The 19,319-nt window shown below is 35.3% G+C and overlaps 1 protein-coding gene across 3 annotated transcripts in view; it reads left to right on the top strand.

The window, feature by feature from the left end:
* Positions 1-19,319, top strand: part of LOC150103585 (septin-7-like) — a 210,644-nt gene that overhangs the window by 112,847 nt on the left and 78,478 nt on the right. For all 3 annotated transcript variants that reach the window (XM_090398309.1, XM_090398311.1, XM_090398308.1), the window contains exons 9-10: positions 8,666-8,717; positions 17,193-17,306. In XM_090398309.1, the coding sequence (XP_090254435.1) occupies positions 8,666-8,717; positions 17,193-17,306 (166 nt within the window). The remainder of the gene's footprint in view (positions 1-8,665; positions 8,718-17,192; positions 17,307-19,319) is intronic.

Genomic DNA, 19,319 nt, shown 5'->3' with positions numbered 1-19,319 from the left:
TGAATAGCTCCTCTCTTGGCACCTTGTCATATGCCTTTTCCAAATCGACAAAACTTAAATACTGATCTTTGTTATATTCCCATGCTTTCTCGACTATGTGTCGTAAAGTGAAGATCTGAACCTGACAGCCTCTATTTGGCCTGAATCCAGCTTGTTCTTCACCAAGCTTTTCTTCCACAATTCTTCTCAACTGTTTCTCAAGTATACTTGCATAGATATTTCCAGGAACACTCAGTAGGGAAATACCTCTGTAATTCTCACATTCAGTTTTATTTCCCTTTTTATATATGGGTACGATGAGAGCTCTACTCCAATCATCGGGAATTTGTCCCTCTCTCCAGGCTTTCTGAACTATGCAGTGCAGCCACTGTAAGACTCTTATACCACCATACTTCAGCATTTCTGGTCGAATATCATCTACTCCTGTTGCCTTTCCACATTTCAACCCTTTGATGGCTTTTTTTCTACTTCAAGTATGGATATGTATTCCTGACTGCATGGCTGGTCAGTGTTTTTTATCACTATGCTGTCATCACTGCTTGTTTCATTTAGCAGTTTTTCAAAGTAATTACTCCATACTTCAAGGATATCTTTTTCTCCTGTTTTCATGTCACCTTTATCATCTCTAACTCCTAAGCTTCTTCAACAACCTCCAGAATATTTTGCCACCTTCTTGATATTTATTTTCTATATTCTTGCCAAAGTCCTCCCATGACTTTTGTTTAGCTAGTTTTATACATTGTTTAGCTTTCTTACATTTGTCTCTGTATTCTGTAAGAGTAAAAGCTGACTTATTTTCCAGGAACTTTTGATATGCTTTCTTCTTTTCCTTCACTGCCTCTTTAACTTCCTGTGTCCACCAGGATTCCAAGTAAAATCATCAAGAGACTAAAGCTGCAGAACTTTTGATTAAAGCAAGTTGTTTTTTCACTTTATCCTTTTGGTGTTTTTTTTTTTTTTTGGTACCTCTATTTGATGGTATTGACTGGAAGGTGGCCATATGCAATTCTGCAAGTAAGATTCCTCCTGTTATAGGGTATACTTGGAACTTCAATAAATTATGAAACAAAGTGTTGTTGTCAGTACCCAACTGCTGAAGTTCATGCTGAAAGAAATTAAAGATTTCGTTATACCAAATTTTACTTTTTTAATGGAATGTCAGTTCCAGAGTGTTATAGGAGTCTTAGAGTTGAACACAGAATGTTGTGGTATTCAGGAACAATCTCAGCTTTTGGACCATTATAATCATTTATCCAAACAGGGGGAGATGAAAACCCAGGTAGTAAAGAGAAGGTCTGTTCATGTGTGGTTGGTCTGCAATCTTTTATGGATTTTTGAAGCTATATTGCTTAAATAGCAGAATTTTTTAAGACTGGAAAACCCAAATCCTACATGCTTCTTGGATATTTGAAAAAATTTTAACTTTTAACTTCTTGTTATCAGCTGGTATAAAAAAATTACACAGACTTACTATATAATTCTTTTTCTTCAGCTCTTGTGATGTCTGTAATGTTTATTATGTACAACTGAACATGGAAGATTATGGTTTTGAGTACTGTCACTTTAGAAGAAAAGGAAAGTGGCCCTATTTTCCAGACCTCTAAGGTTTCAATGTTCTTGTATATAAGTTCTTGAACTGGTAATATTGGGTAAGTGGAGAAGGGAATTCCATGTATAATGAGGGGTTCTCTCGTAGGGGTTAGTCCAAAAGGAATACCTCCAAGATCCCACTTTCCAAAAACTTTTAATTTTGTCTTGTCTGCATTAGTAAAGTGAAGGAACTATTATTTCTCTCACAGCACGTGTATTGTCAACTTTCTGTAAGAAAGGTTCAAGAACCAATGCAAAGAGCAATGGAATAAGAGGGCAACCTTGCTTGACTCCTTTTTGAATTTTGACAGGAACCTGTTAAGTAGGAGGCAGGTAGTTGAAATGGCATAGCAGCTTTTTTACCCACACAAATTTGCTGGAGGATGTGGAACATAAAGGGATACCAGACACTTGAGTAAGGTCTACTGATAGCACTGCCATCGACTGCTTTTTTGTATTAACTAAGCAGAGTAGATCCCATAGCAGAAACTGATTAAATTCTATTGCTCAGTGTGGAACTCCATACACCTGTGTGCTTTTAATTATATATCTCATTCCTACTTTGAGCATGTTATTGATCATCATCATCTTAGGTGGCATCTTCATGTTGAAGGTTTGCAATTATGGATCTATCCATAATACAACACAGGCTAATACTGCACAGAAGCCCCAAGAACTAAGTGCAGAGGGAAAGGTCCCTGTATATTTTTGACTGTAGATTTGTGTGTGTGTGTATTCACAGGGGCCAGTTTGCCTGTTCTGAGGGACAAAAAAAAAAACCCAAGTTTCTAGGTGAAAAAACCCTCTACCTCCATATAAGACTGGCTAACTTTATTCGAAAGAGACCACATAAAAGTTCCTTACATCATAGAACAGGAATCAAACCAAAGTCTTTCTGACCAAAGGGCTTCATGTATACCAACCGAGCTACGGAGGCACTGTTATTGATAATGCAGGGAAAAAACATCTTGTCAGTATTAGATAGAGAAATGAGTCTATAACTGCTAATTAAGGTGTGATCTCTATTAGGTTTTGGAATGAGGACAGTATGGCTTGCTACAAATTCACTTGGTATGTGTCCTTATCAGAGAAAAGAATTAAAGAATATAACCAGAATGGAAGAATAAAACCTCAGTACTCATGGTAAAGTTCTATCCCTAGACCATCAGGTCCTGGGGGTTTTCTTGTCTGGCATTCTTTATAGGCTCTGGTAACTTCAGATGCTGTAAGTCTGTCAAGCCCATCTTGGATATGAACAAAGCCATTAATGTTTCAAGAGTTATAATTTCCCACAGTACTATTGTCTTCAACCAGATTTTTGTAGTGTTTTTGAAAGGAGTCAAGGATGTCTTGAGTGGTGGATGTGTCTTTCGCCATGAATGTAGATTTGAGTGATAGTCCTTTCTTTGCGGAATTTAGTGAATTGTCTATTGAAGAATGCAGCTGAAGTGCTATCTGCTTAGTGCATTCTTATTTTAAAATTTCTTTCTTCTACTTGTTTCTGTCTTTCCACTTCTATCTCTATGATAATATTTCTAATGATGTTGCTACATCCTATACCATTGCATTGGTTTGCTATGAACCATCTTCTCTCTTTATACAGGTCTTTCGACTTTTTTCTTTTGAAGAAAGCCCGTTCCTCTCCCCATTCAATCATATTCTGTTTTACTGCTTGTTCGAATTCTAAACATATATCCCAGTTCCAGGTAACATTATTCCAATTTGAACTGAGGGTCTGGAATTTGGTTGAAAAGATCAACAGAAAATTTGGTGGAAGTCTCCATGGTCCAGAACTGATCTCTACTTGTTCGATGCAGTGGAATTTAAGTAGAACTGGATTATGATCTGACATGTTGATGTCAAGATGTTTTATCTGAATTATCCTATTTATAAGGGAAAACAGGTACCAATGCCTTGATTCATGTATGTGTAAGCCTGGAGATTAGGATTGCAAAATCCTCCATATGTCTACTAGTTGAGCATTGTTGAGATATGTTTTTAACTGCGCATATCCCACTCCACTCCACTCCTGGGGTGTTCTCCTATTTTGTGTAATGTGGGGCTATCAATACAATTCCAGTCTCCAGCTGCTGTGATGTAGTGGGCACCGTATAAGTACAGCTCCAATTTGGAAGAATTTTTGTCTAACTGTTCCATTGGATGGAGCATAAACATTTATAAATCTTATTGCACATCCACAGTATTTCCAGTCTATTGTCAAGATTCTTCCTTTTGCATCCCTTTTGATATTACTGAATGACCCAAGGGATGCAAGAATAAGAACTTGTACTCCAGCCCTGTTAAGTCTTTAACTTCTAGATCTTGGATGAACGTGATGAGGTCTTCAGTCTGTGATGGAGCAATTGTTTAGCCTTCTTTGTGCAAACTGTTTTCCAGTTTTTTTTTACAGCTGCTTTCCATTATTTCAATTTCATGCCTATCGTTCTTGATTTGGAAGCTAGTTATTTTCTTTACATGTAGATGATAATCATACTGAGAAAACTTTGAATCAGTAAACTTTATTATTTTTTCTTTAATTGTATCTCTTGCTTTCCCTTTATTAGCATAAGATGGTTCTTCATAGTCAATAAACTCTTTTGAGCCCGAAGAGTCTTCATTTTACAATCTGCAACCTTCTCCCTCTTTACATTTTTTATTCTTTTAGATTTAGTGCCTTTTTTTAACACATCCTTTAATTTATTTTTTTTTTATTAATAAATCTTTCCTTTTTTGATGATCTTGTCTGCATATTAAGTTCTGTCAGTTGTCTTACTTGCTTTTCTTTCTTCTCCAGTTTCTCCTTGTAGAACAATTTCATGTGTTTGCATTTCGTATTGTATCTTTTCTGTTGTTATAATAGGTTCATTATTGATAATTTCAACTGATGTTGTTCCATCCATATTTGACTGAGAAAGTGGCTCTGCAGTTCTGGAATTTTGGGGCTAATTTCTTTCTGATTTGGTCATCACTTTTTTGTGATTTAACCAAGTGTAGTTTGTTTAAAGGTGCTGTCTTTACTATACTTAATTGAAAGATCCAGGAACTCTTCTTTATGCCTCTCTAATATACACAGTGTTCTAATTGCTCTAGTGGTACTCCTTCTCTTTCACCAAAATTTTTGAATGGACAGATGTTATGCAGTGTTTAGAACTTTCACGTTTCTGATAGGATTTGAGACACTGATGAGCAATATGTCTGATCTCCCCTGCAGTTGAAACATTTGGATTTGGGGCAGTTGCCACCCAAGTATTCTTATAAACCACAATGCAGACACTGCCTCTGTACTCTGGGATAGTTTACCATAACTCGGGTTGTACAGATGTTGACAAAATTTGGTACAGGCATCTTCATATCCAAGTAAAGCTCACCTCACCAGAAAACCAGTTTGGATCTTCACCTGATAACCCTTTTGTATGTTACTAATTTTATCCTATTTCGAGAATGTCTGTATAAGAATTTCATTACTGTTTTTTATGTATTCCATCGGAAATTTTTCGATTTTTGCTGTTTTAATCTGGCTTCTCAATATTACAGAAATAATTGTGCTGCTTTCGAAAGTAAAACCCTCTAATAGTTTTGTAAAATTTTATATATATATGTTTTTTTTTTTTGATATATAACGAGTATGAATTTATTTGTTGATTGTGTTTACTCCTCTATGATCCTATATCCTTTCCTTGAATCTTGGCTTATGTTGAATTATTTTTATTTTTACTTGTTATTTCTTTAACTCCAAAATTTTGTCCTATATAATTCTTACAGACTCTATCCTTATTGTTACCTCTATCCCTTGGTCGCTATTAGTGTATTGCCCATGTGTGCAAAACTCGATAGACAAAGGAAATGCCTCTGGCTAGAGCCAATTTCCTTGTTAGAATACTAGCGTTAACCCTGTTTACAGGGTTAACACTAGTATTTGTTTCAAATTTCGGAAAATTTATTTGTTTACGCTGCGCCACCAAAATTCTATAGATAAGAGAAATTTCTTTATCTAAGAGCAAACATCTAGTATGGCACATGATCCTGTATCCTTTCCTTCTCTATTTCCAAACACAATCATCATCATCATGCGTATCAAGGATTTAGGCCTAGCATGACCTGTTCCGGTCTTAGAAGTCATCGTTTAAGAGGATGTCCTGGTTTTCCTTTTCCTAATGGCTTGTTTTGGTAATCTTTCTGTTTTCATTCTTTGAACGTGTTCCATCCATGTATGTTTATATTTTTTTAATTTTTTCTATTACTGGTTCTTGGTTCCAAACACAATAATCTAATATATTCTTATTTCGCACTGCAGTCATGACTATCCCCAATAATTTTACGCATAGGTTCTCTTTATTAGTGGTGCATTGAGATTAGTGATCAGGCAAGTTATTTGGCTAACAAAAAAAATTTTATTCATTACTAAAAAAGCAAGCTACAATTATCTTCATAGACACTAACTTTACTAATGTCGGAATGAATGGAAAAATGAGATACCTCAACGTACCATAGACATTCTAGTTCCCTTACAACATGAAATGTTATCTAATTCTATTAAAATCTGATGTCCTTCTAATTTTCACACAATTAATGGTTCAAGAACTACCCGAAAATGACAAACTAAAATATTTTTCACACTGCACATTTCCAAGTTTTCTGACTCAGATCAATCATTCCCTATTCGTGGTTCAACTCCTAAAGTCCTACAACACTTCATAAATCACAATTCTAATTAGTCCTTTACTGTCACAATCTAACTTTCTTTGTATACAAAATTTTGATAAAATTTCTTGCTTTACCGAGATGTCAGGATCTCACTGGCTTATATTTGCAATTATCAATTGGAATTATACGGCTCGTGTTTTCTTCATCTGGTCCCTTTTCGACTAGGTTACCTGGCTGATATGTTCCTTATGTTCTTGCTTCTGGAAGGTAGATATACGAATACGATCATGATTTGTTGCCTACGATGTTCACGAAGCACTGCTGCCGATGTTGTTCCACGAGGTTCTGCATTTCCTTCTCAGCCTACACCGACCTTCTGCTACGCCAAGACCTATATGCACGTTGACATTCTACTTGGCCGCATAGCTGCTCTCATTCATCTCACCCCGACCTCACTGGAACTTCCTTTAACCGAGAACGACTGGAACAGATCCGAGGCAAAACCCTCATTTTTATGTCACCAAAAAACTATATACTCCCTCGATGACCTTCACACAGCACCTCAATTCCTCTGCACTCCATTCCGATGCTTCTCGTTCTTGTCCACGGGAGACCCCACACACACCGTAGACCCTTGCATATGTGATGGCCTCAGGTCATGATTTAATCTTCTTATCTTGTCTGGGATTTTAGCCTAATATTCACATACTTCACCCATTCCTAAATTGCTTCCCCCCCCCTTTTTTTTTTTCATAAGACATTTGATAATACAATATTCAGCAAATTTCAAATCAAGGATGTTATTATCATTTCATTTACATTCAATTTTCTTTTATTAATATACAAGTATTACATCGATAATTTAGCTACTTGTTAAATCTGAATGAAAGGTAATACATTATAAATTCTCTTTCATTCAAGATTTAACAGTTTGTCCCTTGTTTCCACATCTTTAACTACAATTCCCTCTGCCATAAAACAACTTTCAGTCATAAGACTGTGAATTAAATAATCCTGTGATATAGAAATAATTCTGCACCATCAGCAAATGCTCTATTTGAGCTACTATAAAATGGCTATTGTGATGCTGCCAAAAGTAATCCCCTAATATAAATATTAATTGCACAACCTGCAATCTTAATAGTTACTTAAAAAAAAAAAAAAGTGCAAATGAGGGCAAAACCACAACTAGCACCAGTAAAATATAGTCAAAGTGAAAAACAAATGAAAGAAAACCGAAGTACTTATCTTGCCAAAATCCAAGGTTGAAGTAATGCAAAAGTCATGTTTCCATATACAAGTAGTTAAAAGGTGTCATCACACCATATTACTAAAATATTCTGGATTAGAGATAGATTTTGAAAGTTTTTTTCACTTGTTTATACTATAAATTAAAGATGCCAAGAAATTATATATTCTTGATTTCATCCTTTAAGCAAACAAAGTTTACACATGAAGTAACTTCACAATTGGGCTACTTGTATATAGAGTCTAATGCCTTCACATTAATTGTCTTAGCATCCAAAGTATCTTATTTCGAAAGAACAAGTTTCCTATACTTGGTTTTCCAAATGTTTACCAGATTCCTTGCTCATGTGGCTCGTCTTTTTATGGATAGTCTGGAAGATCTGCTTTTGTCCATCATGAAAAACATATCTTACATAGTATTATCAGCCTGAACAGATAGAGCTTGCTTGAACAGAGCATTCACTGAAATAAGATTAAAATCCTGCATAAGACCAGATTTCTTATGAAATGTATAAAACTTGTAAGATGTTACTTCATTGTCCAAACTAAACAGATCAGACGGTTTATGTTTATCTCCTTTATGGGAGATAGTACCTTTTCATTTGTTAATCTTTCTGATTATTTAACTGTACATTTATTTATTTAATTTATATATATCATTAGGAAAGTGTTGCCTGTTTTATTACCTTACTGTAACTACTATAGTCATGATGCTTTTTTGGAATCTTTCTGTTATTTTTATAATTTGCTGTTTTGTTTTTGCACTGAAGATGTCTGTGAAACATGAGAAAATCATATGATTAAAGATCAAGTTTTTCTACCTGAGTTTCCATCTTTCATTATTAAAAGTATGTAGCTCACAGTTTTCCAGTTTTGTCCAGGCTAGTCAGTTTTTGTTGGTAAAGTGATGATAATAGAAAATGAATCATTTCTTTGCATTAATTAAGAAGGAAAAAAAAGCATAAGTTTTAACTGTTGCCCTCCACTATTTCTTATTTTAATAAATTTTAAAAATGCTATTTACTGTATAGAATAAAATGTAATGATTCACATTAATTAATGATGATTAATTCAGCTCCCCAGTGACTGGTTAAGATATATAAAATATCAAAGAGTCATATTTACTAAAATCACAGTTATGTGATTACACTAATTTACTAAACTAATATGTTTCTATTTTTAGTTGAGAACTTGGAGCATTGTGACTTTATAGCCTTAAGGAATATGGTCATCAGGTAGTTATTTTTTTACTGTTCTTTAATTTTCATATGAAGTTTATTTTAAAATTATTATTCTGTTTTTTAGGATTGGTTAAGAAAACTTTGGACAATGCACATAATTTGATGTTTCGAAAAACATCAACCTAATTAAAAATAGATAACTCTTGGAATTACACTTACCAAAGCGTAATCACTTGCCAAACAACATGGCTATTTCATTGACTTGATATATTTCTTCACATAGTTTGTTCTTTTTTTGAATGAGTATTCACTTATGTATATTAGACACCTTAAGAAGACATTAAAAAATTTGTTATATTATTATTTTTCTCTGTATGCATAGTTGTTCTTGTTGTTGTTCAGATCACAAATGTTTCTTTGCGGTAGATTTACATATTATCTGCATTAGTCTCAAGTAAATCCTTGGAATATACACTGTGAAACATAGCAGTCACTACATTTTGCATTTCACTGTCCTGTTTTGCTATTTGATGACATCAGATAGCTTTCCAAGTCAACAAAAAAGGAGAGAGAGAGAGAGAAAGAGTTGATACTGAAATTGGATGACAACATTTCACTGAAACAGATCATCCTATTTCATTCAAAAGGCAAGCAATCTTGATAAACTGAGAAGGCAGTTTGATGAATTTATTAGGGAATTAGTCGAAATGTGCCTGAAGAAAGCTATATCTGACTGTGTCCCCATAGTTAAGATAATTAATCACTTGGGACTCAAATGGTTGGATACCTACATAACAAGAGGCTATTATTAATCTCATATTGTGAGAAGAGTAATGATGAAACTGGAGTGCTGTGAAGACTAGGTTAGGAGAGTGGTGGCAGTAGTAAGGAAAATAAAATCGGATTTTGAAAAGAAGTCAAACAGATCAAAGGAAATCTTAAAGATTTTGTTATTAAGCAAATAAAAGTAAGAATGACCATGGAAGAATAACCTTAATGAATGTGAATGAGAAAAGTGTCACATGAGCAAGAAAATAGCTGTTAAAGTTAAGTTGGTAAATGATCACTTTAGTAAGATATATATTCCAGGCAGACCTATTAGCTCTCTAGATACTCGGGGAGAACTGGACAAAAGCATAGAGTTAGATAAACTAGAAGTTTTGAAGCTGTTTCAAGAGCTTCACTCAGATACATGACTTGGATATTGGCACAGATGCTGAAGGAATCAAAACACTTAGCAGTGCTCCTTATTTGGTTATTCAACTTGAGTCTCAACACACTCAAGATAATTCCATTGTACATGTAGTGAATATAAGACTGATGCAACATATGATAGATCAGTAAGTATCTCAGAGATGGTCACCAACATATTGGAAAGTCTTGTTAGGAATTGCATCTGAAGGTGTATAGACATCATTGCGATAATCTGTAGAAAACCACATTATTTTGAAAGTCATGTTTTAACAATCTGCTCATGTTTTGTAATAGTGATAGCAGAGTTGAATAAGGGGAAAGGTTATACCATGATACTTCCAACTTTTGCCAAGGTATTTGACAAGATTTCATGTGTAGATTATTATACAAGCTCAAAGGGATAAGTTTGGAAAATAAACTTCTGACAATAAGTAAAAGCTAAGCATTTGTTAATGGAGCTAAACCGTTTTTTTATCACCTAGTAGACATTGTAATAATAAGTTATTTATTAATTTAAAATTTGAAATAGTTATAAATTAGACATACCTAGATAATATGAGACCTTATACAGAGTTAGGGAAACTAAATTATAAAGGGAGGAATGATGAAACTGTGAATGTAAGAGTTACAATGTTATACAACTGTGTTAATGATGGGAATGGACTTTATCATGGAAATGTTGATGATGAGATAATGATTTTGACTTTGCGTTCGTCCAGTTCGAACCCATTAAACATGTGCAAAGATGTCTACATATATAAGGCACTAGGGAAGAATAGAGATCTGCAAGTTGTTCAACTGTGTCATGCAGACTGCAGACAAGAGTATACAAAGTACATTCAGGAAGATTATTGTGTCTGTACACGAATGCTAGTAGTATCAGTAACAAAGGGGTAGAGTTTGTTGCCTTGGTCAATATGTTGGGACCTCAGATTGTAGGCATTAGTGAGACCTATCAGAATCAGATATGCTAACTGGTATCAAGCATAAAGGGTACAGTATTTTTAGGAAGGATAGGAGAGGAGGGGGCATACTGATGATGATATCAGATGACTTGAATCCAGTTAAAGTTGAGATCTATTGTAGTACTACTACTAACAGTATTTCATGTGGGAGTGAGTTTGAAGCCATCTGGTGTTAGGCGGAATCTAAGATCAATTACATGGTGAAGTGTTGTTACAGACCTGGTGGATCTGTTGCTAGTGATGAAGAAATGCATCACCAAATAGAAAAGATGAGCTCAAAAAGAGTAATCATAATGGGAGACTTTAATTATTGAAATATTGATTGGATAGCAGTAGAATCTCGTGAGAAGAATGAAATGCATTTATTGAGCTGTTGTGGGACAACTTCTTCAAGCAGCATGTGACGGAAGTAACTCAAGGTCAAAGAGAGTTAGATTTGATTATAGTATCAGAAGGCGTTCCAGTTAAAGATATAACTATTCTGCCTCCGGTTGGTGACAGTGATCAATCATGCGGTACTCACTTAGGAAGTGACTAAGTTTACAAATGTTCCATTCAGAAAAGGTTACATGCCGAATTACAAAGCAGGAAATTATGACCAACTGAGGAGTATACTGAATTCAGTAGAATGGGATTGGTTGCTGGATGGAAAGAATATCTACAGTGCATGGGAAGCATTTAAACAATACTTAAATGATGCGATATCAGATTGTGTCCCGAAAGTTCAAAAAATAAATCAGGTAGAAATCAAATGGATTACCTCAATGGACCTGTGATTTCAGTCAGGATTTGTCCCTGACTGCAGGTCGTAAAGAGTCTACCTATTCCTGTCTTGAGCCTTTCTTCTCCATTTTCTTCCTACTTTCTTGATCATTGGATCTTTTCCGCTTTAAGGTCGGTCTTCCATCGGATACCAATTTGTTACTCTGACTGTTCATCTGTTGTCTCTCATTCTGGTTAGATGTCCTGCCCATCTACTTTTGTTGTTGTAGATTGCTTTTCTTACATCTTTGAGTCCAGACTTCTTCCTGATTTCTGTTTGTTTTACATGGTCTATTTTATTTATATTGCACATTGAGTTGTTATTAAGCTTTGTTCTTCTTTTGAAGTTTTGTTCCATGTTTCACTGCCATAAGTTAATGCTGATAGGATGTGTATTGAAAAGATGGGCTCTTATTTCTATATCTATGTTTTGGTTGGTAATTGTTGATTTTATTTTGTTGAAGGCCATGCAAGCAGCTCTTTTTCTCCTTGCTATTTCATTTGATATTCATTTTTATGGACTGTCCGAGGTAGATGTAATCTTCTACTTTTTCAATGGCGTGGGATTCTAGAGTAATTGTATAATCTTTACAGTATTCATTTTTCATCCATCTTGTTTTGTCTGGATGTATTTCAAATCCAATTATTTGGCATTTTTGACTTATGTCATTCAGCATTGATTCTAAGAGTTCGAGGGAGTGAGATATTAATATCACATCATCGGCAAATAATAGAATATTTAATATTTCATCATCGATGTTTATTCCACCTTTCATGTCAGTTTTTCAAATGATGCTGTCCAGAGTAGATGTGAAGAGATTATGCGATAAGACATCACCCTGATGCACTTCTCTACTTAAGCTAATTTTAATTAAAATTAGTGGATAATAGGTGAATGAATATACATTTACCAAAAATCCACAAACCCAATTCTCCACTAAGACCTATATATAGTAGATGCCACTAATGTACCTTGCTACAAACTGTCAAAACAGCTGGCCAACTCTCTGACCCTCCCCCCCCTCACTGGACTTTCCACATCCTATATAAAAACTCTACTCATTTTAAAACCCTCATAGAAAATTTAACCTTAAATAACACAGACATATTGGTAAGCTTTGACATCTCCTCATTGTTTACCAATATTCCCTTAATTGAAACCCACTCTTAGAAAACGTTTTTCCTTCTGACATCTTAGATCTCTTTTCCTTTGCCATCAATTCTGGTTATTTTTCTTGGAAGAACAAAATCTACAAGCAGATAGAGGGAACAGCCATGGGTCCCCCCCCCTCTCAAACCTTCTATCTGGCTAGGATATGATGTGTTCTCTATTTGGCCTCATGGCCCAGACACATTAGACTCCTTCCTCAGCCACCTCAACAGCCTACATCCAAGAATCCAGTTTATGATGGAAAAGGAAAAGAACAATTGTTTACCCTTCTTAGACACCTTAGTTACAAGCCTTCTTAACGTTGCACTATCCTTCGCTGTATGTAGAAACCCTCCCACACACACACGCACAGGCAGGCACATTCACAAACTCTCCCACACCACCCCACTCAACAATATGGCATTATTAAAACTCTAACCAAGAGAGCCCACAATCTTTGTTCCAGTGAACCGCCCTTACAAATGAGCTTGACCACATACATAACACTTTCCAATGGCTACAGCGATCACAGTATTAAAAAAATAACCAGTTCCTCTCCTGGTCTCTTCAGAAAGAGTTTAGAAATGCCATCACCATATCTTACATCCATGGCACATCTGAAAAAATAGCCAAGATTTTAAAAAAGCATAACCTACACGCAGCATTTAAGCCCCACTGCAAACTTGCTACCCTTATCCGTTCTACAAAAGATCAGCTCCCTCCTCTCTCAGTGCATGGAGTTTATAAAGTACCCTGTTCCTGCAAGCTGGCATACTTTGGACAGACAGGCAGATCAGCAACCATCCCCCTGGAAGAACACAAGTCATACATCTGCAACCACAACTATGGGCAGTCAGCCCTGGCTGACCATGTCTTAGATACAACCCACAGGATCTCATGGGAAAAAACCACCATGCTCCACCACAACAAATTCAAAAAAGAGAGACTATTTTTGGAATCAGCAGCAGCAGCTCTCAGAAATCAACCAAATCTTAATAAATATGGTTGCATTAAGCTTCCTATGATTTGGGAAACACTTACCATCAGAGATCCCACCCTACATTCCAGGCCACCTATAACTGCCTTTAGAGGGCACTCCACCTAAATAGGACTTTAGTATTGTGTGTTATTTGTGTATATGTTACATTAGTTTTTTTGTAATTCCTGAAGATGTCTCAGTGACTGAGATGAAATATAGGAAGTATTAAATTCTGTTTTAATCCTTTCTGAGTGCTGTATACAATCCACTAAGCCTCCAACATGATATTTTGACTAATTTCTTTCTTATTCCATACAAATTTATTCTGTTGTCTATTTGTATATTTAATTTGTCTACTTAACTAAAAATTGCACCCAAATAGGTGAAATGTTTCACTTGCCTGTAGGTTCTCCATTCAAGATGCAGTTGACATTTTCAGTGTTTCTGCCTATTTTAATTGCTTTATGATTTTATTGCTGATTTTCATAAGAAATTGATCACAGCAGCTATTCAGTTTAGTAAAGGAATCCTGGATTCTGCATAAAGTAGAGCTGGGATTACCCTCTCCAATTTTGATATCAGGTTTAATAATTACCTCTTTCCTTCATTATGTGATCTATGTATATGATGAATAACAGTGTAAATCCTGTGTGAGACCCTTGTCTCACACCTGATTTTATATCAAACCACCTTCCTATATCTCCTTCAATTCTAACCGCTGAGTTAGAACTTAAATATAAACTAAATATTTCTTGTATCATTTTGAACAGCTTTCTCTTGGCACCTTGTCATATGCTTTTTCCAGATTTACAAAACTTAAATGCAAATCTTTGTTGTATTCCATTGGCTTCTCCCCTATTTTTCTTTAAATGAAAATTTGGTTCAATTTCTTTTCCACTTATGCCATTAACTCTGCTGACATTGAGTTGGGATTTGTTCCAGTAACTAACTTTTCACTCTTTGCCTGGTTGCCTGATGGAAAGAATGAGGACAGAGGAATGTTTAACTGGGCACTGCCTCAGCCAGCATGAAGTTCTGTCATGCTGTACCATCATGTTGCATTATTGTTTAAACTAATAAGAAAAACAATCTGGTCAGCTAAATTCCAAATTGCCAGCCCATCCTCATTAATTCAGTGTTCATTCAGGTGGATTCTAAACAGGGTGCACTGTGAGAAGGTGAGTATTGGATGTTAGGTCAGATGCCTTGATTGGTTCTTTGCATTTCTTAAAAGGCTATTTGCAGGTCTCTTCTCATTTGTCCATCTTTTACTTTTGGGTGCATTTTATTATAGTGAAGTTAAATGAAAAATCCAAAATTGCTTTTTTTATGAATGGGATTTTTATTATATCATATCTTAAACTATATCTAAAAATTTACAAACTAAGATTTAAGAAAGATACATATTTACTAATAAAATTCTCTCATGTTGCACCAGATGAACTAAGCAGCCCACTGGTGAGCTGTGAACCATACTTTGAGAAAGGCCAAAATAAATAAATAAAAATAGAAAATGGAAATTTTTTATTTAGAGTTTGGTTGGTTTGAGAGTGGTGGGAAGGGGGAGTAGTTTGTGTTATTTAATTGCCAAGAGGATGAGATAAGAGGATATTTGCATTTTTATAGCATACTGATTGGTTCTTATTGTTAGAGGTTCTGAGCACTGTATGGTTTTCATTTTCTTGGAAACAATAATGAAGTGTTCTAACTGTATGGCATGTAAAGATATTGGAGTGGGTTAATTTTTGATGATGTTGCTAGTATGTTTTTGTTTGTATTTTTTATTTTTCATGGGATGTAAATAATCTTGTATACGGATATTACAATCTTGGTCATGTTCAATTAAAGGTGAATTTAAAGAATGAATGGTGGATCAAATTGCCAGGGACTTTCAATATGCTTTCTTCTTTTCCTTGACTGCCTCTTTAACTTCTTGAGTCCACTATGGAGCAGTTCTGATTTTTCTATCCTTGCAGACAACTTTGCTACATGCTTCTCTGGCTAAATCAATCAATGTTTTTTTCATGGGTGCTGCTATCGAAATACTATTCGAGGTGCATATGTGTGCACACACATGCACATAACTTTATATGTGACTGTTTGATATGTTGGTGATGTGCAATTATTCAGCTTACGATTATTTTGAAACAGGAAGAATCACTGCTAAAAGAGCAATGAATTACTTCCTCCTACCCCATCTCCAGCATATTGTTGGCTGCTTAACCTGGTTATTAACTCCTTTCCCCACTACTGTTTATACCATATAAATTAGTGGGACAGTGAGAAGCACCCCTCTCTCCTGGTTGCCTGTCTATCTAACATTGCTCCACCAAGCATATGGAGAAGACAAGCCTCGTTTAAAGAATTTAATAAAGCAATGAGCAACCCACTCCTGCCCCTACACCAGACTCTTATAAATCCACCTGGTCTTCACCTAAAATCTAGAAAGCCTCTCTGGGCCATGGACGAACTCTCTTCAGCTACCCTGCCATCAACACCTGACATGTGGAGAGAATACTGGTCCAACAATCTGCCAACAAACACTTCCTGGTAGAAGATCCCTGTGCTCTGCAGCCTGGTTTTGCTCTTCCTAGGAAGATTTGGTCATCAATCAACAGGATCAGAACTAACCAGGGCAGATGTGGCTACCTACTACATAAATGGGGGCTGTGCGACCACCCTTATTGTGATTGTTCTCCTGTGGCTCAGACAATTACTCATATTATGAACGATTGCCCAAGGCACCAATTTCACAGTGGTGGCTTACAGGACATCCACAAGATGACGGATGAGGCCTTGGATTGGCTTTCCAGTCTGGACATTGACCTGTTGTTGGTATGGTGGTGGTAGGTATGGAGGAAATAGAAGATTCAAGGTCCTGTTCCTGTTCACCACGAAGATGTTATTCTCATAGTCCTCGTCGAAGTATCAGCAGAACTCCTCCTCCCACTAGAAGATAACGATGCAAAGTGAAATGGGTTTTCTCTAATGATTCAAGATTTCACAAAAGTCACAACTGCTCTCTAATAAAACCTTGGATACAGCTACATTTGTGTTGTGATGCGTTGAGAGAACATGCAGTCTTGTCATATTTGGTGCAGTAGGATGATAATTTTCTCTGACTTGATTATAACAGATTACTTTTGCTTTTTTTTTTTAAAAAAAAGGCAGACTTGGAATGCAGTTCGTGCCTTTTATGTAGTGAACTTTTACATGTTAAGATTTTCATCATTGGTTTCTGGATATTGTGATTGTACATTTCACTTGTCAGTTTTACAAAGCCATATGCATAAATAAATAAATTCCATATAAATTGATGGTAGTACAATAAAAAGAACATTGGTATTGCATTTAATTTATACAAGATATGTAAGATTTGTTACTAATGTTGCTTTACATACTTATATATAATAATTAATCCTTATTATGTAGTTTGTACATCTTTGAATATAGTTTACCAAAAATCTCTTTCATTCCAGGACACATATGCAGGATTTAAAGGATGTAACAAATAATGTCCATTATGAGAATTTCCGGTGCAGAAAATTAGCTGGTGTTGGTGCTGATGGTAAACCAGCTAGAATATCAAATAAGTAAGCATTTACTTTTTAACATATTATTATGTATTCGAATCTGTAATTTCTTTATGCCCTACAAGTTTTTTTTTAATCTAAAATTTTTAAGATTTTTATGAAACAAAGAATTAAAAACAGGGAATTTCCATACAATATTTCAAATGGCTCTGTGCAAAACATCTGGAAATATACAATTTAAAAAAAAAATTCAGACACTGCTTAGCCTCAGTAACCATATTGATACGCTTCATCCAGAAGAAAGAATTAAAAATTAAATTCTAGTCACTACTTAAGGGAACTTTTTTTAATGTTAAGTGATGCTTGCCCATTGATTTCCAAAAATCATATATCAGGGGTAAGGTCTTGGCTGTTGTTTATAATTAACTCTGTTTTGCATTAATATTAAATGTTAAATTAATTTACATATAACGGTATATATTCTATTCATATTCTTGGTTATTCAATTTTGCAGAATTCTAATAATTTTATATATAGTGTATGACAGTGAAATTACTGGTCAATAATTCTTGCATCTTTGCAATGTGATAGTTCTATTGTACAAGGGTGGTGCAAAAACACTGTGTCTAACTACTGTCCTATCAGTATCTTTGGCGTGGAGTGAAGATTTTAGAGAAGTTGGTAAGAACTCGCATACAGAAATGGGTAAAAAAACAAACTACGCTCTGCAAGGAGCAGCAGGGCTGTTTCAGATGTTGGTTTGTCAGGCCTCAGACTGAGGACCCATGCTCAGAGGGACCCCACACTTTCAAATTTGTAAGAAAATTTGATAATAGCATTATTTTATTCTATAATAGAATTATTAATTATTTTTGATAAAAGCAATAGGAAATAGTTTGTAAATTATGTTTAATAAAATTATGTGATTTTTCAATAAAAAAAATATTTTTTGCAAATATTTTGGGACCCCACTAATAACTTTTTCCCAATCGGCCCAGAGGAGCGGCATAGGTTTACTAAAGGATGTCACATTTTAGCAATTTGCTCATATTTTATAACGTTGTTACAGCTGAGTTGGATAAAGGAGGGAATGGATACACTTTGATAATATTGGATTTTTCTAAGGCATTTGATAGGATACCACACAAAAAGCTGTTGCGTAAAGTGGAGAATATTGGATTATAATATAAACTCTTGACTTGGATCAGTGGATGTGAATCTGCCTGATTTAAGGTTATCAGTAGTATACCTCAGGGTTTAGTCCTTAGGCCATTATTGTTCAATCTATACATTAATGACATCAGACTGAGTCTAACATCAGATGTACAATTGTTTGGCAATGATGCAAAGATAGTCAGGGCAATCTGGGATGCTAATGATTATTCATCACTTACAAAAGGATTTGAATAGGCTAGAAATTTTGGCAAACGAAAATGAGCTCAGTTTAATGTTAGTAAGTGTAAAGTTATGAGATTTCCAGCAGCATATTATATTAGCAGAGTTATGCTACAAGAAACCGAGGAGACAAGGTATCTTGGCATATTAGTGGATAGGAATTTGAAGTTCAAAGGTCACATAGCAAAAGTTGCAAATACAATTCAGCATAATCAAAGCAAACCTTGACATCTAAGGATAAGAAAGTCATTTTGCCTCTTTATAAGGCTTTGATAAGACCACACCTGGATTATTGTGTGCAGATTTGGTCTCCCAGATCCCAAGAGGATAAAGAAGTTGTGGAAAGGGTACAAAGAAGAGTTACAAAGATTATATCCAGATTATGGGATTTAGATTATGAGGACAGATTGTGAGTATGTGGATTACAGATTCTGGTTAACAGGAGAAAGAGGAGTGATATGATAGAGGTGTATAAATTTTTGAATGGGTGATATAGGACATCGTCGGATGAAATTTTTCGTTATATGGAAGGTGGGGAGAGAACACAGGGGGCATTCATGGAAGTTAAGTTTGTTCACAGTCAAGAAAGGGGTAAGAGCTAGGGTTTTCTTTTATAGTGCAGTGAGTGAGTGGAATAGTTTGTCTCTAGGGGTAGTGAGTGCATCTAGTGTGAATGAA

The sequence above is a fragment of the Typopeltis vanoorti genome, chromosome 9 (assembly GCF_054136105.1).
Source record: "Typopeltis vanoorti isolate ZY-2024b chromosome 9, IOZ_Tvanoo_1.0, whole genome shotgun sequence".
In the NCBI taxonomy this organism is placed as follows: Eukaryota; Metazoa; Arthropoda; class Arachnida; order Uropygi; family Thelyphonidae; genus Typopeltis; species Typopeltis vanoorti.
This window is presented reverse-complemented; position numbering and strand designations above follow the sequence as displayed.